Here is a 22,259-nt window from a genome sequence, read left to right on the forward strand (position 1 = left end):
GTTAAAGACTATACATTACATTTTTGTGTACCCTATGGTTTTGCTACTCTACCCCTATCAATGTGTGTACATTTAGGCTTGCTCATATATTTTAGGTATCTTACCATAACAGGAAAATAAATATAATACAATATATCAAGCAACTGTAATAGTAAATTACATTACCCACCTCTCCTTTAATTTTATTATCTCCAAAGCACAGGTGCTGCAGATAGGCAGCTGCATTTGACTGAACAGAAGGGAACTGATGCTGCAACATTTGTATTACTTCAGGAAGTTCTGGATCTCGCCAGCCAAACTCCCTAAAAAAAAATATAAACACTATTATTTTACTATACCCAATTATGTTTAATTGTTTGCAAAACATTGTCATGAATACTGATCAACCAGTGTATGTTGTATAACAGGATATTAGGATTTTGGTTTACCTGTAAAATCATTTTCTTAGAGTACATCACAGAACACAGAAGAGTTAAAGGATAAGTTCACCTTTCACAGCATGTTACATATTACACCAATATCCAGGGTGTAACATGTAACATGTTATTTATGAAGGCACCAGGCCCCGCCCCTCCCGTTCTCACCTTGTGACAGCTAGCAGGGAATCTTCCCCTGCCTGCCCGGTCGCTTCACTCATTCACAGTACTCTGAATTAAAAACGACCAGGTCCGGCAGCCTTTGCAGCTGTCCGCTTGAGGTTTTCAACCTCTTGCTGACTGCCCCACATGCATGTACTGCTGAGTGGCAGCCCCTGTGCGCAAAATCACGTACAGGTACGTGATTCTGCACTTTCGAGTCTAGGGCGCTCACGCACGCCACCGGTGACCCGCTCCCACTGTGATTGGATACATCAGGAGGCATTTAGTGGGACGTGATGTCCACCGGGACACGCCGGTCCTTCGAGCACAGGCAGAATGTAAACAAGGCAGATTGCCGTTCTGTGACAAGGGAAGGTAGTGATCTTGCGTTTCTGCTAAGCAGAAACATGGATCTCTGTCTACCCACAGTACAAGCGCACCCCACACAGTTAGGCCTCGTAGAGACGAGGGGACATGTCCGATGAAAACGGTCCGCGGACCGTTTTCATCGGACATGTCCGCTCGGAGATTTCGGTCTGATGGTTGTACACACCATCAAACCGAAATCCCCGCGGACAGGATAAGCGGTGACGTGGCCGCGACGATGACGCGGCGACGTGCGCAACCCTGGAAGGTCAATGCTTCCACGCATGCGTCTAATCACTTCGACGCATGCGAGGCTTTCGGCCGAGCGGACATGTCCGGTGAGTCGTACAGACGACTGAACATGTCCGACGGACAGGCTTCCAGCGGACATGTTTCTTAGCATGCTAAGAAACCAGTTTCAGCAAACATGTTCGGTCGTGTGTACGAGGCCTTAGAAAGCACTCCCAAGGAACACATTTAATCCTTTAATCGCCCCTGATGTTATCCCCTTCCCAGACAGTGTCATTAGTACAGTGACGGTGCATTTTTTTAGCACTGTATTACTGTCACTGGTTTCAAAAAAGATGTCAAAAGTGTCAGTTAGTGTCCAATTTATCCACCCCAATATCACAGTTCTACTATAAGTCACTGATCACTGCCATTACTAGTAAAAAATATAAATAAATCCATAAATATATCCCCATTTGTAGACACTATAACATTTGCAGATAACAAATCAATATAAGCTTTTTGAATTTTTTTCATACCAAAAATATGTAGAATACATATTGGCCTAAATTGATAAAGAAATTAATTTTTTTTATTTTTTTATTAGATATAGTTTATAGCAGAAAGTAAAAAATTATGTTTTTTCGTTCAAAATAATCTGTCTTTTTTTGTTTATAGTGCAAAAAATAAAAACCGCAGAGGTGATCAAATACCACCAAAAGAAAACTCTATTTGTGGGGAAAAAAAGGACATACATTTTATTTGGGTACAGCGTTGCACAACCACGCAATTGTCAGTTGAACTAACGCAGTGCTGTATTGCAAAAAAAGGTCTGGTCATGAAGGGGGGTAAACCTTCCGGACCTGAAGCGATTAATGAACTACCACAGTGCAGTGAGCGCCGTGGTAGTTCATTCATTCCGACGATGTCGTCACTCCCACGCATGCGCGTGGGAGACTTCAAACCGTCAAGGGCTGCCGGCCCTTTAGCCAAGGATCCCCGCTGCGCATGCGCCGCTGCAATCAGCGGCGCATTGCGGGGGAATATCTCCTAAACCGTACAGGTTTAGGAGATATTCTTTATACCTACAGGTAAGCCTTAATATAGGCTTACCTGTAGGTAAAAGTAAAAAGAACGAGTTTACAACCACTTTAAGAGGTAAGCGAGTGCTCTAAGCCACAGTCACCCACAGTCACCTTCTGATGTAGGCATCCAAGGATGATCCAAATAAGCAAATAATCAAGGGGCAGCCTCTCAATGTGTCCCTTGTTGAGAAGTTCCACCAACCAACACTAGGATCTTTCTCATGAGGATAGACATAGTGGCCACTCGTGAAATCTGCATTATATCCTCCAAGACATCTACTGAGAAGCTCAGGGCTTTTGGAAAATCTTCCAGTAGCTGACAAATGGCAAGATCTTCTGGATGAGATTCTCATAAAGGGAGCATCTGCTTTGTTCAGGCCTTAAGGGCAATTGGCACATTCCTGCAAGTGAGGGTGCACTGGAAAGGACTTTTTGGCAGCTGCAAGGACTCAAAACAAGAAATTTTAGGTGGAAAAGATACAGGAACTGGCAACTTTAAAAATAAGGTTATACAGTCATTTATCATGCCAGTATTTTCAATTTAAAATCAAAGTGGGTGCTCAAAACCTGAAATATTTTATTTGGCATGTCTGTAATTACAATAACCCTTATTTCTTAATCATACACCACAGGACACAGAGGAGTTAATAGTCATTACTACATGGGTTATGCTGTCACCTTCAAGTGAATGGACACTGGCTAGAGAAAACTGCAGAAATCCAACCCAGCTAAGACTCAGTTTTGCTTTAGCATCTAAAGATGTCCATTTTGGGATATTCTCCTTACATCTCTGGGCTTGATTCTAATACCTCTATCTGGGCAGATGTGGGTCTCATTAGGATTGGCCACTACTGCAAAGCAGGCCAGGAGCAACTGTACCTGGACCCAGTGGTGACTAGGCTGGTGTTTTATTTTTGGGAGGGGTGGCAAACAATCCACCGGCCACCACCCCTCTGGTTGGGTCACGGACAGCGCTGGAGCCTCTACCCTATTTGCTGGCTGAGTAACGGGTGGCACCCCCCAAGATCGGTCAGTCAGTAAGCCTCATGGGCAGCAGCGGCTTCTCTCCAGACGGGTCTCGGTTCCCCAGCCTCTCCTCTCACCTACTCCTGGTGGTCAATTAGATCGGATCTCCTTTTGGCTAATCGGTTAACGAGTCTCATGACCCACTTCCCGATTGGCCGTGAGGAAAATCATTGTGAAAATAGTAAATATTAATTCGCTATTGTCACACAACTGGGTGGGATTGGGGCGCAGAGAACCCTTTTTTGAAGCCTATTAGAACCTCTAGTTCTAATAAAGTGCTAAAAACAAAACAAAACAAAAAAACACACCCCCCATTGGAATCCATAGTCCGCCGCCCTGTATGTAGATCAGGGGGCTAGATGCATGGATGGGGGGCACCCGTGCGCCCCTAATTGATGGGCCGCCCCTGCCTGGACCACGTATACAAGAGGGAATGGTCTGTAATGTCTGCTGTTCAGCACTGGATGCTCTGGAAAGCAAACACCAATGTATCGGGCATCCAGTGATCTTACTGGCAGGGTGCTCTAGAGCAGCCTTTTTCAATTAGGGTGCTCAGGTAACCTGGGGTGCCTTCAGGTTCCCAACAACCAATAACATCATCAGTTGATAAGGAGGATGTCGGTCACCTGCACAGCATCCTTGCTTGCCCCTCCTCTGATCCACTCAATCAGCATTGGGGTCAGATTAGCTGAGTGATCGAGAGAAACTGAGGAAGAAGAGAAATACCAGCCAGTACCTGTATGTAAAGGTGTATTTGCTTTGGAAGAATAAATAACCTCTAGTGTTGGGTATCCTACGTGTGTAGCTGTTGCTGCATTATGTAAAATTCTTAGAATCGTTTTTTGATATAATTTTTCTTTCAGACACCACAAATGCTATACTTGGTATGCAAAGCAAGGCTTCAATTAAAGCTGAAGATCAGGCAAATGATTTTTATTACTGTCCATCCAATCCTATGATTTACATAACTCTTCCACACAGCACAGCCCTTTCTGCCTAAACAAGACATCACAGTTCTGTTTGCAAGTGAAGACAAAGCAGCAGAATTGAATGGCTTATTGTGCTACTTCTTCTCCAGATCTAGTCTTGTGGCCAAATCCACAAAGATCGTGCCTAACGTAAATTTTTCCATTTAAGTTACACTGCCTTAAAATTTCTACCTAAGTGCCCGATCCACAAAGCACTTACCTAGAAATTTTGGGCTGTGTAACTTAAATTCCGCCGTCGCAAGGCGTTCCTCTTCAAATGGGGGCGATTCCCATTTAAATGAGGCGCGCTCCCGCGCCGGCCGTACTGCGCATGCTTGTGACGTCATTTTCCCGACGTGCATAGCGCAAAATTACGTTACGCCGAGCTTTGTGGATTGCGACGGGTCAATAAAGTTGCGTCGGAAAAAAAAAAAAAAAACGGCGGGAAAAAAAATGTCTAAAATTAAAAAAAAATCGCGTCGCTGGACAGAAAGGTCTGCTTTTACATGGTGTACTAACTTTACACCTTGTAAAAGCAGCCCTAATTTTGCGTATGCAAACTAAAAATTACGGAGAAAAAACGAAGCTGAAAAGCTTCGTGGATCTCCGTAAGTGCTAATTTGCATACCCGATGCGGCATTTCGACACGAAATGCCCCCAGCGGCGGATGCGGTACTGCATCCTAAGATCCGGCAGTGTAAGTCCCTTACACATGCCGGATCTTCTCCCTAACTATGGAAAACTGATTCTGTGGATCAGTTCCATAGTTAGGAACAGGGATACGACGGAGTAACAGCAGTTACGCCGTCGTATCGCTTTTGTGGATTTGGCCCTAAATTCAGGCATTTAGACTGCTTCCAAAAACAAACAACCTAACTGTATTGCTACATTAATGCATATATAGCTGCATTCATTTGTGTCTGTTACAGTTGTCTGGAATTCAGCTGTAGGGTCATTACATAGAACAAACAGGTCTCATTTACCTGGAACAAAGGGAGTTGTATGTACAGTTGCAGAAAGGTTTTACTATTGTAAGAGCATTTAAGAGCTGGAATAGTATCGGAATTTTTCAAGCATATTCAATTGTTTGTTTGAAAATGGCAGGGTTATTCAATAAAAGATAAAACAATATAAGGCATTTAAAAAATAAATAAAAAAAAACAGATGTATGTACAGTTGCCATAAAAAGTATGTGAACCCTTTTGGGATGATATGGCTTTCTGCACAAATTGGTCATAAAATGTGATCTGATCTTCAGTCACAACAATAGACAATCACAGTCTGCTTAAACTAATAACACACAAACAATTAAATGTTACCATGTTTTATTGAACACACCATGTAAACATTTACAGTGCAGGTGGAAAAAGTATGTGAACCATTGAATTTAATAACAGGTTGAACCTCCTTTGGCAGCAATAACTTCAACCAAACGTTTCCTGTAGTTGCAGATCAGACGTGCACAACGGTCAGGAGTAATTCTTGATCATTCCTCTTTACAGAACTGTTTCAGTTCAGCAATATTCTTGGGATGTCTGGTGTGAATCACTTTTTTGAGGTCATGCCACAGCATCTTAATCGGGTTGAGGTCAGGACTCTGACTGGGCCACTCCAGAATGCGTATTTTCTTCTGTTTAAGCCATTCTGTTGTTTACTATGCTTTGGGTCGTTGTCCTGTTGCAACACCCATCTTCTTTTGAGCTTCAGCTGGTGGACAGATGGCCTTAAGTTCACCTGCAAAATGTCTTGATAAACTTGGGAATTCATTTTTCATTTGATGATAGCAATCTGTCCAGGCCCTGATGCAGCAAAGCAGCCCCAAACCATGATGCCCCCACCACCATACTTCACAGTTGGAATGAGGTTTTGATGTTGGTGTGCTGTGCCTCTTTTTCTCCACACATATAGCTAGATTCACACATGTTGTCCTAACTTTGCGGCGGCGTAGCATAGCTTGTTTACACTACGCCGCCGTAAGTTAGCGAGGCAAGTACATGATTCTCAAAGTACTTGCCTGCTAAGATTCGGCGGCGTAGCGTAACCCGGGCGGGCTTAATGGCGCCTAATTCAAATTTAGCTGAGGGGGCATGTTTTATGTTAATGGAGCTTGACCTGACGTTTTTGACATTTTTTTGGAACGGCGCATGCGCCGTCCGCCTACATTTCCCAGTGTGCATTGCGGCATCGTACGCCGCACGGGCCTATTGATTTCGTCGTGGACGTAAATGTAAATCGATATTCACGGACGACTTACGCAAACAACGTAACATTTTCGAATTTCGACGCGGGAACGGCGGCCATACTTAACATTACTATTCCATCTATTTGATGGAATAACTTTAGGCCTGCTAATGCGTTACGTAAACGGCGTATCTGTACTGCGTCGGGCGGGCATACGTTCGTGAATAGGCGTATCTACTGATTTACATATTATATGCCGACCGCAATGGAAGCGCCACCTAGCGTTCAGCCTAAAAATTACACTTTAGGATACGAGGGTGTAAGACACTTACGCCGCTCGTATCTGAGCCTAATTTAAGCGTATCTGGTTACCAGAATACGCTTAAATTAGCACTCACGCAAATTCTGACTTAGGCTGGCGTATCTACTGATACGCCAGCCTAAGTCTTTGTGAATCTAGCTAATAGTGTTCTTTATTTCTCCCAAACAACTCAACTTTGGTTTCATCTGTCCACAGAATATTTTGCCAGTACTGCTGTGGAACATCCAGGTGCTCTTGTGCAAACTGTAAATGTGCAGCAGTGTTTTTTTTGGACAGCAGTGGCTTCCCCTGTGGTATCCTCCCATGAAACCCATTTTTGTTTGGTGTTTTACATATCGAAGATTCGCTAACAGGGGTGTTAGCATATGCCAGAGACTTTTGTAAGTCTTTAGCTGAAACTCTAGGATTCTTCTTCACCTCATTGAGCAGTCTGCGCTGTGCTCTTGCAGTCATCTTTACAGGACGGCCACTCCTAGGGAAGAGTAGCAGCAGTGCTGAACTTTCTCCATTTATAGACAATTTGTCTTACCGTGGACTGATGAACAGCAAGGCTTTTGGAGATAGTTTTATAACCCTTTCCAGCTTCATGCGAGGCAACAATTCTTAACTGTAGGTCTTCCGAGGCATCATTCACATCAGGTAATGCTTCTTGTGAAAAGCAAACCCAGAACTGGTGTGTGTTTTTTATAGGGCAGGGCAGCTGTAACCAACACCTCCAATCTCATCTCATTGATTGTACTCCAGTTGGCTGACACATCACTCCAATTAGCTCTTGAAAATGTCATTAGTCTAGGGCAGGGGTGTCAAACTGGCGGCCCTCCAGCTGTTCCGAAAATACAAGTCCCATCATGCCTCTGCCTGCCTGCCATGCTTGTAACTGTTAGCCTTGCAATGCCTCATGGGACTTGTAGTTTTGCAACATCTGGAGGGCCGCCAGTTTGACACCCCTGGTCTAGGGGTTCACACACGTTTGCCACCTGCACTGTGAATGTTTACATTGGGGGGTTCAATAAAAACATGTTAACATTTAATTATTTGTGTGTTATTAGTTTAATCAGACTGTGATTGTCTATTGTTGTGACTTAGATGAAGATGAAGATCAGATCACATTTTATGACCAATTTGTGCAGAAATCCATATCATTCCAAAAGGGTTCACATACTTTTTATGGCAACTGTATATGAGCAGTGCTCTGAATAACTAGGGTTTCTGATTATGTGATTTTTTTTTTAACATAAAAGACAAAGGCATGCACAGGGTGTGTGCCAGGTTTGCTTGGGCACACCCTAATCACTACATGCAGTGTTGAATCCCCCTACTGTCCCCTGTATTGGCCCTCGTGCAGTGCTACTGGCTTCCCTCCTCTTACCCCAGCTGCTGTGGGGGATGTTTCAGGATGGAGAGTAGGGAAAGGGGCTTGTAAAGATACCATTTACCAGCACCTTCCTTTTCTAAATGAACACACTCACTGTGTTCATGCATAACTGAAGCATAAACTGTTTACTATGCTTCACTTTGTGAGTTAACAGGAAGCCGCTAAATCACAGATTATTTACTATTCATTCACTGCCCCATGCAGCTAAGGCTGCAGAGAAACGCATGGGTGTTGGATCTTTGTGGTGCACACCCTAATGCAATAGGCTATGTACACCTGTGATGACGGGCATGAAGGACTTTTTCAGTCTAACCAATTATAAAGCTTTGCAACTACATTCTACTGTTTGTAGCCATTAAATTCTGAGGCCCTATCTCTGAGATCAATACTCCTATTGGGATATTGTGCTAAGGCTATTCATTCCTATGATGGTATTTATAAAAATAAAAATAAATAGCATCTAAAATATAATGACTGTTCAAAGCCACTTACCTTGGATCTTTTTGAATGCTATCAATGGATGGTGACCTGGCTAATGTTCCCTCTGGTGGTACTGCTGGCCCTGATTTGCTGTAGGGTGAATCAACAGATGGACAATACTGCAGCTGTCGGTATGGATCTGCGTAATTGGAGCCTGGGCCTGCAGCATAGCTGGCCCTCTGGAAGGTCCCTGTTGCATTTTGAGAGGCATGTTGGCTGCCTGTGCGCTGCAAAGGTACGGAGTCGACACCAGGGGAACATGGGGCTACGACAGGAAAGTAGGGACAAAGTAAAAAACTGAGGATCTGTTCACAGAAATGGTTAACCAGGTCTAGGCAGGAAAAAATACACACATATACAGGGAGGCATAAAAAAAGAAGCATTGTGTTATCCATTATGACAAATGGGCAAAATTACAATATGAAAAACAACTGCATGATTCATTTTTCTCTACAATATTCTTTTTTTATTGTTTGAGGAAAATAAAAACAATATTTACATTTTATGGATGCAGGCTGTAGATATGCAGATTCTGCCCATTGCATAGTGCAATTTTGTATAGGACAGGTCAATAAAAAAAATCAGAACAGAATCAGCACAGTTTGCATACACATTACACATGTTACATTTTAGGGAATGTAAATATAAAGAAATATTCACAATAGTTGGTTAAGTCTATGAGAATTTTCATTCATCATGTCATGGGATTTTTAATAGCAGTAACTTAAAATATCTAGACATCATTGGGCAAACTCAGACATCAAATTATCCTGAGTCCATGGTAATTGTGCATTTCCCCTCATAGTGCCCGATAATATCAAATACCATTTCATCATGTAAATCTATCTAATGTTACATCCAATTTGCATTTGTGTTGTCAAATAAACAGGGGTTGATTGGGCTGCTCACTTTGCAAGAGAAGTTGAAACAGATTTAGGGCCCTTTCCCACACACGGACAAACAGTCCGTTTATTACAAGTCCGTTTACGGACTTGTAATGTATCCCTATGGGATTGCATCCGCTAACGTCCGCAACCATCCGCGTCCGCAAAGATCCGCTTTTGCGGACGGAAGAAAACCCTATTTTTCACGGTCCGTATTCATCCGATTCCCCATAGGGGAGAGCGAAGGAGAGACAGGGCGGTCTCTGCACTGTGTGCGGGGACCGCCCTGTCCGCCGACAGCTCAGCAGGGATTAACGGAGGAATCCCCGCTGAGCCAAACGGGCTAACGGAGCGGATCAATTACGGATCCGCTCTGTGTGAAAGAGCCCTTAAGCTGGCCGTAGATAGATCGAAATTCAGCCGGTTTAGCAGGGACAGGCTGAATTTTTATCATTTTATAACCGTTCTCATTCATGATTAGCCAATTTACCAATCGACTTTTAATGAACAGGTTTTTTGAAAATTTTGATCAGTATATTATGACAGCAGGGGAGTTCTGACACAGGTGTCCGTTTATGAAGCAGTGAAGAGTGGTGATTACAGGGATCACCAGTGATCACAGCCCATAAACAGTTTATGAAACAGAGATAATCAGGGGGAGAAGTGTTTGAATTTGTTCTCCCGCCGATTATCTCTACACACAGTGAAGTCTCATAGACTGACACAGTAACGGCCAGTTTATGAACTGTGATCTGAGCACTTCACTGGAGATCCGAGTCAGAATTCACACTCCCCGATTCACCATCTCAGAGCTGGTGAAGCGGGGAGTGAAGAGAGGAAGGAGGAGGAAGGAGGAAGATTTTTAACTTCTTTCTACCTCGTTCTGACCCCCCAACACTGTAACCATGTCCCCCTGTAATATTTATGTATATACATATATATACATATATATATATATAATGTGTACATGTATATATATATATATATATATATATATATATAATGTGTGTGTATATACATGTATATATAGTGTATGTGTGTATACATATATATATTATGTAGGGGGACTCGTTATTTTAATTACATTGACCACGCGGTCTCTCAGTGTAATGAGCGGTGATAATTTATCACTGCTCAATAAACTGACATCTCGTTGTTTCTGTGAATTTCTGGTACTGTAATCTCATAGAGTCTCACGAGATTACAGTATCAGGGGCCGTTCTCCAGTGTTAGAAGCGTTGGAAGATCACTTCACTCCTCCGAGGGTGAAGCGATCTTCTCCGCTTGATAAACTGGCACACAGAGGAGAAAAATCTTCACTGTGATAGCGGGAGAACGAAGCAGTGAATATAATTCACTGCTTCATAAACAGACACCTATGTGGGAATGATTCTCACATCCACCACAAATGTGTGGATGGGGAACTGGTACATTTTTTTCCATCTAGCTCGCTGAATAAAAAAGTCGAGCCATGTAGTGCCAGCTTTAGTGGATAAGGTAAAGCTCTGCTTGCTGTCATCATTCAATCATGTGAAAGCAAAAACGCTGTTTTCTTATTCTCTTTACATGTTACTGGGTATTTGAAAAGTGAAATGTTCACTAAGCTCTGGGGAAAATTCCCATAGCAAATTGCAACGCCTATTCCAAAGTCTATAGCCTATTTGCTTTGAGTAAATTAACCCCACAGTATTTAAAATTATGATAAAAGAATGAAGCATATTTCTCTGCAATATTGACTATTATTGTCACACCAATTAATAAAAATATTTAATGAATGATATTAATGGATTTAAAAAAAATAATAATAGCTGAAAGTATTTCCATATGAACTAATTTATTGTTAAATTAAACTCACATGTATAATTTTTACCTATAGGTAAGCCTTTAAAAAGTGGCACATCTTAAGTATGCTGTCTGTAATGCCTACTGTATAGTTAAGCCTTTAAAAAGGGGCACATCTTGAGTATGCTGTCTGTAATGCCTACTGTATAGGTAAGCCTTTAAAAAGGCTTACCTATACATTAGGTTCAGTAAATATCTCCTAAGGAGGCGCATGTGAGGAGCCCAGAGGATGGCTGCTTGAGCCGGGAGCTCCTCATCACCCCAGTCCAGCAGTGCCTGTAAGTGAGCCAAAAACAGTCTGGAAGTCGTGCCATCGCTACACACAGCACCCCCAGACACCAGGGCACCCCCCTATATACTTGGATTAATTAAAGGGACACATTAAAGCTGTTATTTTGCTGTTTAAAAACACTTAAAAAAACGGCAGAAATCCAAGATGGCTGCTGCTGCACCTCACAAGAGCAGAGCTGAGGAGATGCCTGAGGGAAGGAATCTTTCAGAAGCAGCTCCCCTACTTTTTAACCCCCTGGTTCAAGTGAATAATCAGCAAGATATACCCCCCTCAATAAATTCTGCAGAACCCCTGGTAGGCTGTAATATGGAGGACTTTGCAATTCCCCTCATGGGACCTAACATAGGAAATCAGGCTGCTCAATTCTCTGTCAGCCCCCTGACTGCAGCCTCTGCATTCTCAGTGACTGATTTATATCAGGCACTGGCTGAACTTCTGGATAGGTGACTTTCTCAAACTGCTACCAAGATAACAGGAGAATTAAAAGCAGATTTTCAGAATTTGGGCACCAGAATTGAAGCTATAGAAAACAAGCTTGATCAAACTGTGGCAGCCACAAACCAGAACTCATATCCAAACAGTACAGGAGCAATTGGATGTGGCCCTTTCCAGGATCGACGAATTGGAGAACAGATCCAGGAGGTATAATATCCGGATCAGAGGTCTGCCTGAATCCATCACTGACATTCCAGCAGTGGTACAAAATGTGATCCAGGGTCTGATCCCCAACATTCCTCAAAACCGTCTAGAGCTTGACAGAGCCCACAGAGCCCTGGGGCCACCCAGAAAGGACGGCTTACCTCGGGACATCATCGCCAAACCTCACTTTTACGCAGTAAAGGATGAAGTCATGAGACTAGCACGTTCTGTGCCCAATGTTTTGTGTCAAGGTCATCCCGTCCAAATATACGCAGACCTTTCTCCCTCCACAATGCAGCGAAGACGGTCATTGAAACCGCTACTTCTAGTCCTGGCCCAAAAGGATATAAAATATAAATGGGCATTCCCCTTTGCGGTCAAGTTCTCAGAAAAAGGGAAGAATTACTCCTTCTCCACTTTCCCTGATGGTGAAAGATTACTTCTACGCCTTAAGCTCATATCGCAAGAACCCGCCATGGATACTTCTCATAGTATTCCAAGTACTTCCAAGAGACCGACCCCCACCAGTCCTCAACCCCTGCTCTGGACCAGGTTAAAGTCCAAGAAGGCTAGAGACGGCGGACCCATCTGACCTTGGTTGACACATTGGTCATATTCACCTTGAACTTTAGAGGATCTCGGATGGACCTAAGCCTGAGGATTAGACTTTCTCTGATCAGATTAACAATTTCTTGGACATTTGCTATTACACCGTTACTTCACTTCCTTAAAAGATCGGCCCCCCTTTTTTTATTTGCAGGGGGATGTCCCCACCTTGATTTTGGGGTCCCTCCCTCCTCGATTCCCTCAGAGGGGAGGACAGGGGGCCTTTCGGGTCGGACCTAGATCCGACCGAACTGGGTCTTGACTTACTTGATTCCTTCCAGTTACTGTTTTTGAAAATTGTTTCATGCATTTTTTCAGGGGCACCCTGGCTGGGGTGGGCCCCATGTACCTCCGCCTTTCCCTCAGACTCCAGAAGGTCTCTGGGGGCGAGGTCGCTTGTTCCCTCCTGGAGCAAGCTTGATTGTTCTACCTTGGTAGAAGTTCTCGAGGGGCGTCTCCCCCCCCCCCCCACGAGAATGTATTTTCGCTTTTTTTACCTATTCTCCTTTAGTTAGATTGGGAGACCTTCCTTTCATCTCTTTCGATTCTGTTCTTTCCTTTTCTGTTCCTTGTCTTTCCCACATGTGCCTAACCTTTCATTATTTTACAGCTTGCATTACCTACGAACAAAGGGTGTTCACCTGGCTGCCTGATGTCCATCCTGACAGCTGGCAGGTTTGGGAGAGCGGAAGACATCTAAGGGTGAGTGGAGGTGGAGACAGACACAGTGACTTTTCGGATCCCCATGGCTGATCACGTACAGAGCTCCCTCAAAATAGCCACACATAATGTTCAGGGCCTGAACTCCCCCATCAAAAGGCGAAAGATCTTTGATAGTTACAAAGCACTCGGACTTGACATCCTCATGATACAAGAGACCCACTTTCCTGGGCGGTACAGTCCCAAATTTGTCCACTCTAATTTTCCCCTTTTCTATTTGGCTAATGCTGAGAATAAAACTAAAGGGGTTGCAATCTTTCTCTCCAAATCCTGTAACTTTGAATATCTCTCTGACTTCAAAGACCCAGAGGGAAGGTTTATATTGGTTAAGGGCAAAATTGAGGGTCATCTTTACTCCCTAGTCTCATACTATTCTCCCAACAAAGGGCAAGACAAGTTTTCCTAACTAATCTTGGATACTGTAACCCCCCTTATGGAAGGCACAGTCATTTGGGGGGGGGGGGGGATTCCAATGTGGCTTTTGACCAAGGTTTGGACAAATCCAAACCTCCATCTGCCCAACTTACTAGACCCACTAGGGTCAGCCTGAAAATTGCCAAATTACTCCATGACAGGGGGATGACGGATGTCTGGCGGGAGTCTAATGCTTAAAAGAGAGACTATACCCATTACTCTCACCCGCATAATACCTATGCCAGGATTGACCATATTTTAATTCCTTCATTTGTCCTTCCGGCAGTGATCAAGGCCCAAATCAGAGACACGGTCCTGTCTGACCACTCCATGGTCATCATGTCCATACGCACTATAGCCGGTATGGCAAAGAGTAGACATTGGCGGCTAAACGAGTCCATTCTCTCCAATCCAACCACAACAACAGAAATCAATAAAGCTCTTCAAGAATATTTCACAATTAACAATGTTGAGGATATCTCCGCGGAGACCCTATGGGCAGCCCATAAAGCTTGTATTAGAGGTAAAATTATTCAGATCTCCACACAAATCAAAAGAGAACACGAAGCAGACATTGTGCGATTGGAGAGGTCATACAGGACCCTAAGGGCACAACACAAAAAGAAACCGTCTTTAGCCTTACTAGAGAATATTGACAAGCTGAGACTAGAACTTAATTTAGTTCTCACAACAAAAGCGGAGAGATCTCTCCGCTGGAGTGGCAATAAGTTTTACACCCAAAAAGAAAAGATAGGTCAGATGTTAGCGACCAAATTGTCCCCTAAAACAAGGTTTCATTCCTTGTGCAAGATACGCATAGCGGGTCAAGAACCTACGGCCAATCCAAAAAAGATTCTGGAAGCATTTCAAACATTCTATTCTAACCTGTATAGTGCTCCTCCACAGCTTCCCAGGGACTCGATCGATGATTTCCTGGACAGCCTATCCATCCCATCCTTAGACACAGAACATAGAGACAGGTTGGAAGCGCCTTTTTCGGTTGAGGAGGTGGCGACAGTAATCAAGGGCCTCCGTAAGGGTTCAGCCCCAGGCCCAGATGGTCTATCAATCCCCTATTATAAAACATTTGCAGATACCCTAGTCCCACATATGACAAACTTTTTTAATTTCAAGACTCAAGGCTCCCCCTTGGGTACATACTGCATACATTACTGCATACATTACGGTTATTCCAAAACCGGAGAAAAATCTAGAAGAAGTTTGTAATTACCGCCCCATATCCCTGATAAATATTCTTAAAAATTCTTACAAAAATTCTAGCTGTCCGCATCTCCTCTTTCATTGGTAAATATATTCACAAGGACCAAGTTGGGTTTATCCCAGGTCGACAAGGCCCAGATCAAGTGAGAAGGGCAGTAGACATTGTCTCAATCTTGCAATCCAACTGGGACAGAGGTCCGAAACAACAAGGCTTTCTCCTAGCACTTGATCTGCAGAAGGCCTTTGATTCTGTGTCCTGGCAATATCTGCTCCCCCTACTAGAGCGATGGGGCTTTGGCCCGAGATTCCTGGGGGTGATACAAGCTCTCTATTCCAACCCCAAGGCCCTAATCCGAATCCAAGGGTACTATTCTTCCCCAATAGACATAGCTAGGGGTACCAGACAGGGATGCCCTCTCTCCCCAATTATTTTTGCAATGGCAATTGAAACCCTGGCAATAGCTATCCGACAGAACCCTGACATTCTGGGTGTATCATGCGGAGATCAAACTCATAAATGTGGGCTCTTTGCCGATGATTTACTATTATTTCTAACCTCTCCCATTACTTCCTTACCAAACCTCTACAGGGTAATTTCAGAATTCTCTAAAATCTCTGGGCTTCAGGTTAATTATGCCAAATCACAAGCCTTCAATGTGTCCCTCCCACCTTCCACAGTATCCCTCCTCCAACAGTTATTCAAATTTGAATGGTGTCCCTCATCCATCAAATATCTAGGGATTTCCTTAACAGCGCGTACAGAATCCCTATACACAAACAATTATCCTCCCCTATACCGAAAACTTACAGCAGACATGAATAACTGGGCCAAATATGAACTTTCCTGGCTAGGCAAAATTAACTCTATAAATATGACCTTGCTTCCTAGAATCTTATATCTATTTCGCTCCCTTCCCATCCCCATCAGAAAAGACCAGTTGCAGTCTTTACAAAGCAAAATACTGAAATTCATCTGGGGCAAGTCAGGTTACAGAATCCCCCAAAACACCCTATATAACCATAGGAAAAGAGGGGGGCTGGGATTACCGCATCTATATAAGTACTTCTTAGCCGCCAGGCTGGCTCAATTATCAGTAGTTTACTCCAAACTTGATAAACCGGACTGGGTCCACATAGAGAAACAGGCTGTCCCCCATCTTTCCCTAGACTACTTACTTTGGTGCCCCCAAAAGAGAAGACCACCCATCTCAATCTTACGCCCTTTGGGATAGAATCCGTCACCTTCCAGCCCTGGTTTCGAAAGCGCAACCTCTAGCCAATATATTTCAAAACCCAAATTTTCCACCTGGAATGGACAATAAGGCCTTCAGTTGGTGGTTGGACAGGGGCCTGTACCGCATAGGACACTATTTCACAACCAAGGGCCCTCTTACCCTAGACCACTGTTTAACCAAGTTGGATCTCCCTGACACTGAAAAATTCAGATTCAGACAGATATCACAATTCCTACACACTCTATGGACGGAGAGACCTCTACCTCCCAGATTCACAGACTACGAGCTCTGGTGTGGGCAGGCCATGGGACAAAGGGGGGGATATCTGTCATCTACTCTTCCCTCACTCGCCCGACCGAGAAGTCTTCCTACATGATGGAATGGGAGGCCGACCTCCAACTTGAATGGGACCTGGAGACCTGGCAAGCGGCTTGCTTTGATTCATTTCAGGGTATCTTAAATACTTCCTTGATGGAAGCAAACTTAAAAGTTCTCATGAGGTGGTATATGACTCCCGCCGGACTTGCGGCCATCTACCCATCATCAGATCCCAGTTGTTTTAGAGGATGCCAACTCCTGGGTTCGATTGGTGCATGTCTGGTGGGAATGCCACCGAATTAGACCAGTCTGGAAGAAGATTTTTAACCTCATCTACACAGTCACTGAATGCTCGGTCCCCAGGTCAGCATCTGTTGCTCTCCTAAACGCTCGGATTCCAGGTATATCCAAGCCCAATCAGAAGCTGATCCGATTTATGCTCCTCGGGGCTAAAATTACCATTGCTAGGGCTTGGAAACAACCCAGGGTTTCCATTAAAGCGGTAAACCGCAAGATTTTGTGGATCATGATGCAGGAAAAGCTGGCCAGCATCCTATCTAACACAAAACAAAAATTTGAAGCTGTATGGGAACCATGGGCGTCCCACTGTGGTTTATCTCTAGATACTGGGGTACACCCTGGGCAACCTGCATCCTCCAGCTCTAGTTAGGCACCTGCTCCCTTCCCTTTATTTTTCTCTTCCCCCCACTTCTCTTTCTCTTTCCTACCTCTTATCCTTTTAAGATAGTTGTTTGACTTAAGGGTAATGTTTTATATTCGTTTTTTTATAAAAACAATTTGGCAACACTATAGGCCTAATTGAATTCGTAAGTATGAGCTAGAAGTGCACTGAAGTCAAATTCGAACCCACTATATTTCTTACGTATGCTTTTATTGGAGGGGGTGGATTGGGGGGGGGGGGCCTGGCCGGGGCACAGAATGATCCCATTAGGTGAGATATGATACACAATTAAATTATTGGGTAGCATAAATCTAAAATGACAACTAATGATAAAAAAGGTTCCAAGGCTTAGAAGACAACAAATTCTTACCCACGAGTTGCCCAAAGTTGGTGACAGACACAAGGTCCCGCCAAGATTGAACTGGTCATGCGCGTATTCCTGCAATTGGCAGGAAAAGTTTAACATTGGCCACAAAAGGACAGTCTAAGAAGGGGTTAATAAGTGAGTGAGAAGAAAAAGAGGGGAAATAAAATATGGATATAAGGCAACAATACCCAATCAAAAGAGATTGTTAAACGTTATAATAATTGTTGAGAAAATATATAGTGGCCATAGTGTTAATTAACACATAAAAGGCCATTGGCAATAGTTGCTATAGAACAAAAAAACAAAATTTATAAATTTATAACAAAAAAACACCTTTATAACTGTAGCCAATTGTTTTTTCAACAGTCATTCTGTGGAATCCATATGGTTCCTCTATTGAACTAGCACTGCAGCCTAATTACTCACTGATGTCTCTGGTTAATTAACTCTCCAAATCGCTATTTATGTGAGTAACACATGTTTTTTTGTTCTATAGCAACTATTGCCAATGGCCTTTTATGTGTTAATTAACACTATGGCCACTATATATTTTCTCAATAATTATTATAACGTTTAACAATCTCTTTTGATTGGGTATTGTTGCCTTATATCCGTATTTAATTTCCCCTCTTTTTCTTCTCACTCACTTATTAACCCCTTCTTAGACTGTCCTTTTGTGGCCAATGTTAAACTTTTCCTGCCAATTGCAGGAATACGCGCATGACCAGTTCAATCTTGGCGGGGACCTTGTGTCTGTCACCAACTGTGGGCAACTTGTGGGTAAGAATTTGTTGTCTTCTAAGCCTTGGAACCTTTGTTATCATTAGTTGTCATTTTAGATTTATGCTACCCAATAATTTAATTGTGTATCATATCTCACTGGTCAATATCTGTGTATATTTTCAGTTGTTTATTCTGATTGGATATCGCTCCCTCCCCTGAAGAAGCGGAAGTTCGCGAAACATGTAGGGTCTATGCGATTTCCTTTTCCAGTTGCATCTGTACTTCCAACTGATTGATGCTTTCTATTATCCACTGAATCAAATCAACAACTGGTTGTCCACTTTCCCCTTTTTTTAAACAAATTAAATGTATATTTTGTATACTCTGTATTTATGAATAAAGTATTTTTGTAAATTTTGTAAACAAAGAAATTGTGCTTTCCCATCACTATCATTTTGCAACCAAAACGCACCGCAAACTATCCCCTCTCTTTTCTTAATTGAAAAAACTTTATCTACCTATTTGGGATTAGGTGCCTTTTTTTTAGGTGAATCTATACATTTTGGACCACATCTATACAATAAATGTATTTTATTGGGATTTTATGTGATAGACCAACACAAAGTGGCACATAATTGTGAAGTGGAAGGAAAATGATAAATGGCTTTTATTTTTTTTACAAATAAATATATGAAGAGTGTGGCATTTATTTCTATTTAGCCCTCTTTAATCTGATACCCCTAACTAAGTTCTAGTGAACCAATTGCTTTCAGAAGTCACCTAATTAGTCCACCTGTGTGTAATTTAATCTCAGTATAAATGCAGCTGCTCTGTGAAGCCCTCAGAGGTTTGTTAGAGAACCTTAGTGAACAAACAGCATCATGAAGGTCAAGGAACACAGCAGACAGGTCATGTATAAAGCTGTGGAGCAGTATAAAGCAGGGTTAGGTTATAAAAAAATATCCCATGCTTAAAACATCTGCTTTAAACAGCACTGTTCAATCCATCATCGGAAGATAAAGGAGAAAAGGAGAGAACACAGCCACCCTAGTGTTGAACCGTTTAATAAAGAATTTAAAAAAACAAAAGTTGCACTTACAATTGTAGACTGTTATTCAGCATGGGTGTATCACACGTATGTCTCCTCTCCTGGCTTGTCCCGTGGACTGTAGCCCATGTGATGGTGATCAGGGCTAAGATGTCGATAAAGTCCTAAAGATCCCAGCACCGGCATGCCACTGAGCATCTACGAGAGCCGTAAATGCACCCGGACCAGCCGATACAAGGTATTTCCTTCCCTGGGGTCACCTGGCTGAAAGACCTTTTAGCCAGATGACCCCAGGGAGCGATAGACCTATTTTAAGATAACAATAGTCCAACAATAGAATAGAATAGTCCAACAATAGAAGCGTCTATCTTTATGCCCGGCGTAACGTATCTCAGATACGTTACGCCGCCGTAATTCAGGGCGCAAGTTCTGTATTCAGAAAGAACTTGCGCCCTTATTTACGGCGGCGTAACGTATGTGTTGCGGCGTAAGGCCACGTAATTAAAATGGGGATGTTGGGGGCGTGTTTTATTAAAATTTGGCTTGACCCTGCGTATTTTAAGTTTTTTTTTTAACGGCGCATGCACCGTTCGTGAAAACATCCCAATGCGCATGCTCGAAAATCCGCCGCAAAACGTCATTGCTTTCGACGTGAACGTAAATTACGTCCAGCCGTATTCGCGAACGACTTACGCAAACGACGTAAAAATTTCAAAACTCGGCGCGGGAACGACGGCCATACTTAACATTAGCTACGCCTCATATAGCAGGGGTAACTATACCTAAAAAAGCCTAACGTAAACAACGTAAAAAATTGCGCCGGCCGAACTTACCTTTCTGAATCGCCGTATCTACCTAATTAGCATATTCCTCGCGTAAACATACGGAAGAGCAACATAGCGGCCAGCCTGAAATTGCAGCCTAAGATACGACGGTGTAAGACACTTACACCTGTCGGATCTTAGGGATATCTATGCGTAACTGATTCTCTGAATCAGGCGCATAGATACGACCTCCGCACTCAGAGATACGACAGCGTATCAGGAGATACGCCGTTGTATCCCTTTTCTGAATCTGGCCCTTTGTGTCTTTTTTTTGATTTTGAGTGTTATTTTTTATTCCATCATCGTCTTCTGTACGGCAGTACGACAACCTTTTTTTTACGCTTGACACTATACTGAAAGTAACGCTCAGAGGATCACGATCGTTTTTTTCGGGAGCAGTGATTTTAATAATGCTTAAAATGAAACAATAAAAGTGAAATATTCCTTAAAATTTTGTACCTGGGATTGTCTATAGTATGCATGTAAAGTAGCGCATGTTTCCTGTGCTTAGAAAAGACCCTGCACAAAATTAAATTTCTAAAGGAAAAAAAGTAATTTAAAACTACTCGCGGCTATAATGAATTGCTGGGTCCCGGCAATACAGATACAAATCATTGAAAAAAAAACAGCATAGGTTCCCCCCTTAGTTCATTACCAGGCCCTTTGGGTCTGGTATGAATATTAAAGGGGAACTCCAAACAAAAAAAGTGTGGGGTCCCCCCAAATTCCATATCAGGCCCTTCAGGTCTGGAATGGATATTAAGGGTAACCATGCACCATTTAAAAAACCGCAACCTAGCAAGCCGCAGGAAAAGAGGGGGGGAGAGAGAGCACCCCCCTCCTGAAACGTACCAGGCCACATGCCCTCAACATGGGGAGGATGTCCCCATGTTGATAGGAACAAGGGCCTCATCCCCACAACCCTTGCCCGGTGGTTGTGGGGGTTATTGGAATTCCAGATCCCACCTCCCCCTATGTGAATTGGTAACGGGGTACATTGTACCCCTACCATTTCACCAAAAAAAGTGTCAAAATTTTTAAAACCACAGGAGACAGTTTGGGACAAGTCCTTTAATAAAAAGAAAAAAAAAAGGTTCCAACAATGTAATCCTGTCTCGAGTGATTCGAAAAAAATATGGGGCTAAAGGGTGTTAAAGGGGGCTTCCAGATTCTGATAAGCCCCCTGCACGCAGACCCCAGGCATGTGGCCTGGTATGGTTCAGGAGGGGAGGCGCTCTCTCATCCCCCCTTTTTTCCTGTTGTCTGCCAGGTTGCGTGCTCGGATAAGGGTCTGGTATGGATTTTTGGGGGGAACCCCATGCCTTTTTTTTTTTTTTTTTTGGTGCGGGGTTCCCCTTAAAATCCATACCAGACCTGAGGGGTCTGGTATGGATATTTGGGTGGACCCCATGCCATTTAAAAAAAATGGTGCAGGGTTCCCCTTAATATCCATACAGACCTGAAGGTCCCCAATATGGAATTTGGGGGGACCCACACGCTTTTTTTTTAAATTTTGGTTCGGGGGTTCCCCTAAATATTCATACCAGACCCAAAGGGCCTGGTAATGGACTAAGGGGGAAACCCATGCTGTTTTTTTCAATGACTTATCTGTATTGCTGGGACCCAGCAATTCATTATAGCTGCAAGTAGTTTTAAATGAATTTTTTTCCTTTAGAAATGTAATTTTGTGAAGGGACTTTTCTAAGCACGGGAAACATGCACTACTTTACAGGCATACTATAGACACCTAGTGCAATCAATCTGCTTACCGGATGAATATGAAAGACAGGCATGTAATCATATAGTGCAGAGGTTCAATGGTTGATGGCAACCCT

The 22,259-nt window shown here is 43.1% G+C and overlaps 1 protein-coding gene across 1 annotated transcript in view; it reads right to left on the bottom strand.

Moving 5' to 3' along the window:
* The window catches only part of CTNND2 (catenin delta 2), a 672,820-nt gene that overhangs the window by 320,935 nt on the left and 329,626 nt on the right, over positions 1–22,259 (bottom strand). Inside the window, 2 exon segments of the mRNA XM_040353393.1 lie at positions 170–302; positions 8,622–8,874. Coding sequence (XP_040209327.1) covers positions 170–302; positions 8,622–8,874 — 386 coding nt within the window.

The sequence above is a fragment of the Rana temporaria genome, chromosome 5 (genome assembly GCF_905171775.1).
Source record: "Rana temporaria chromosome 5, aRanTem1.1, whole genome shotgun sequence".
NCBI lineage: Eukaryota > Metazoa > Chordata > Amphibia > Anura > Ranidae > Rana > Rana temporaria.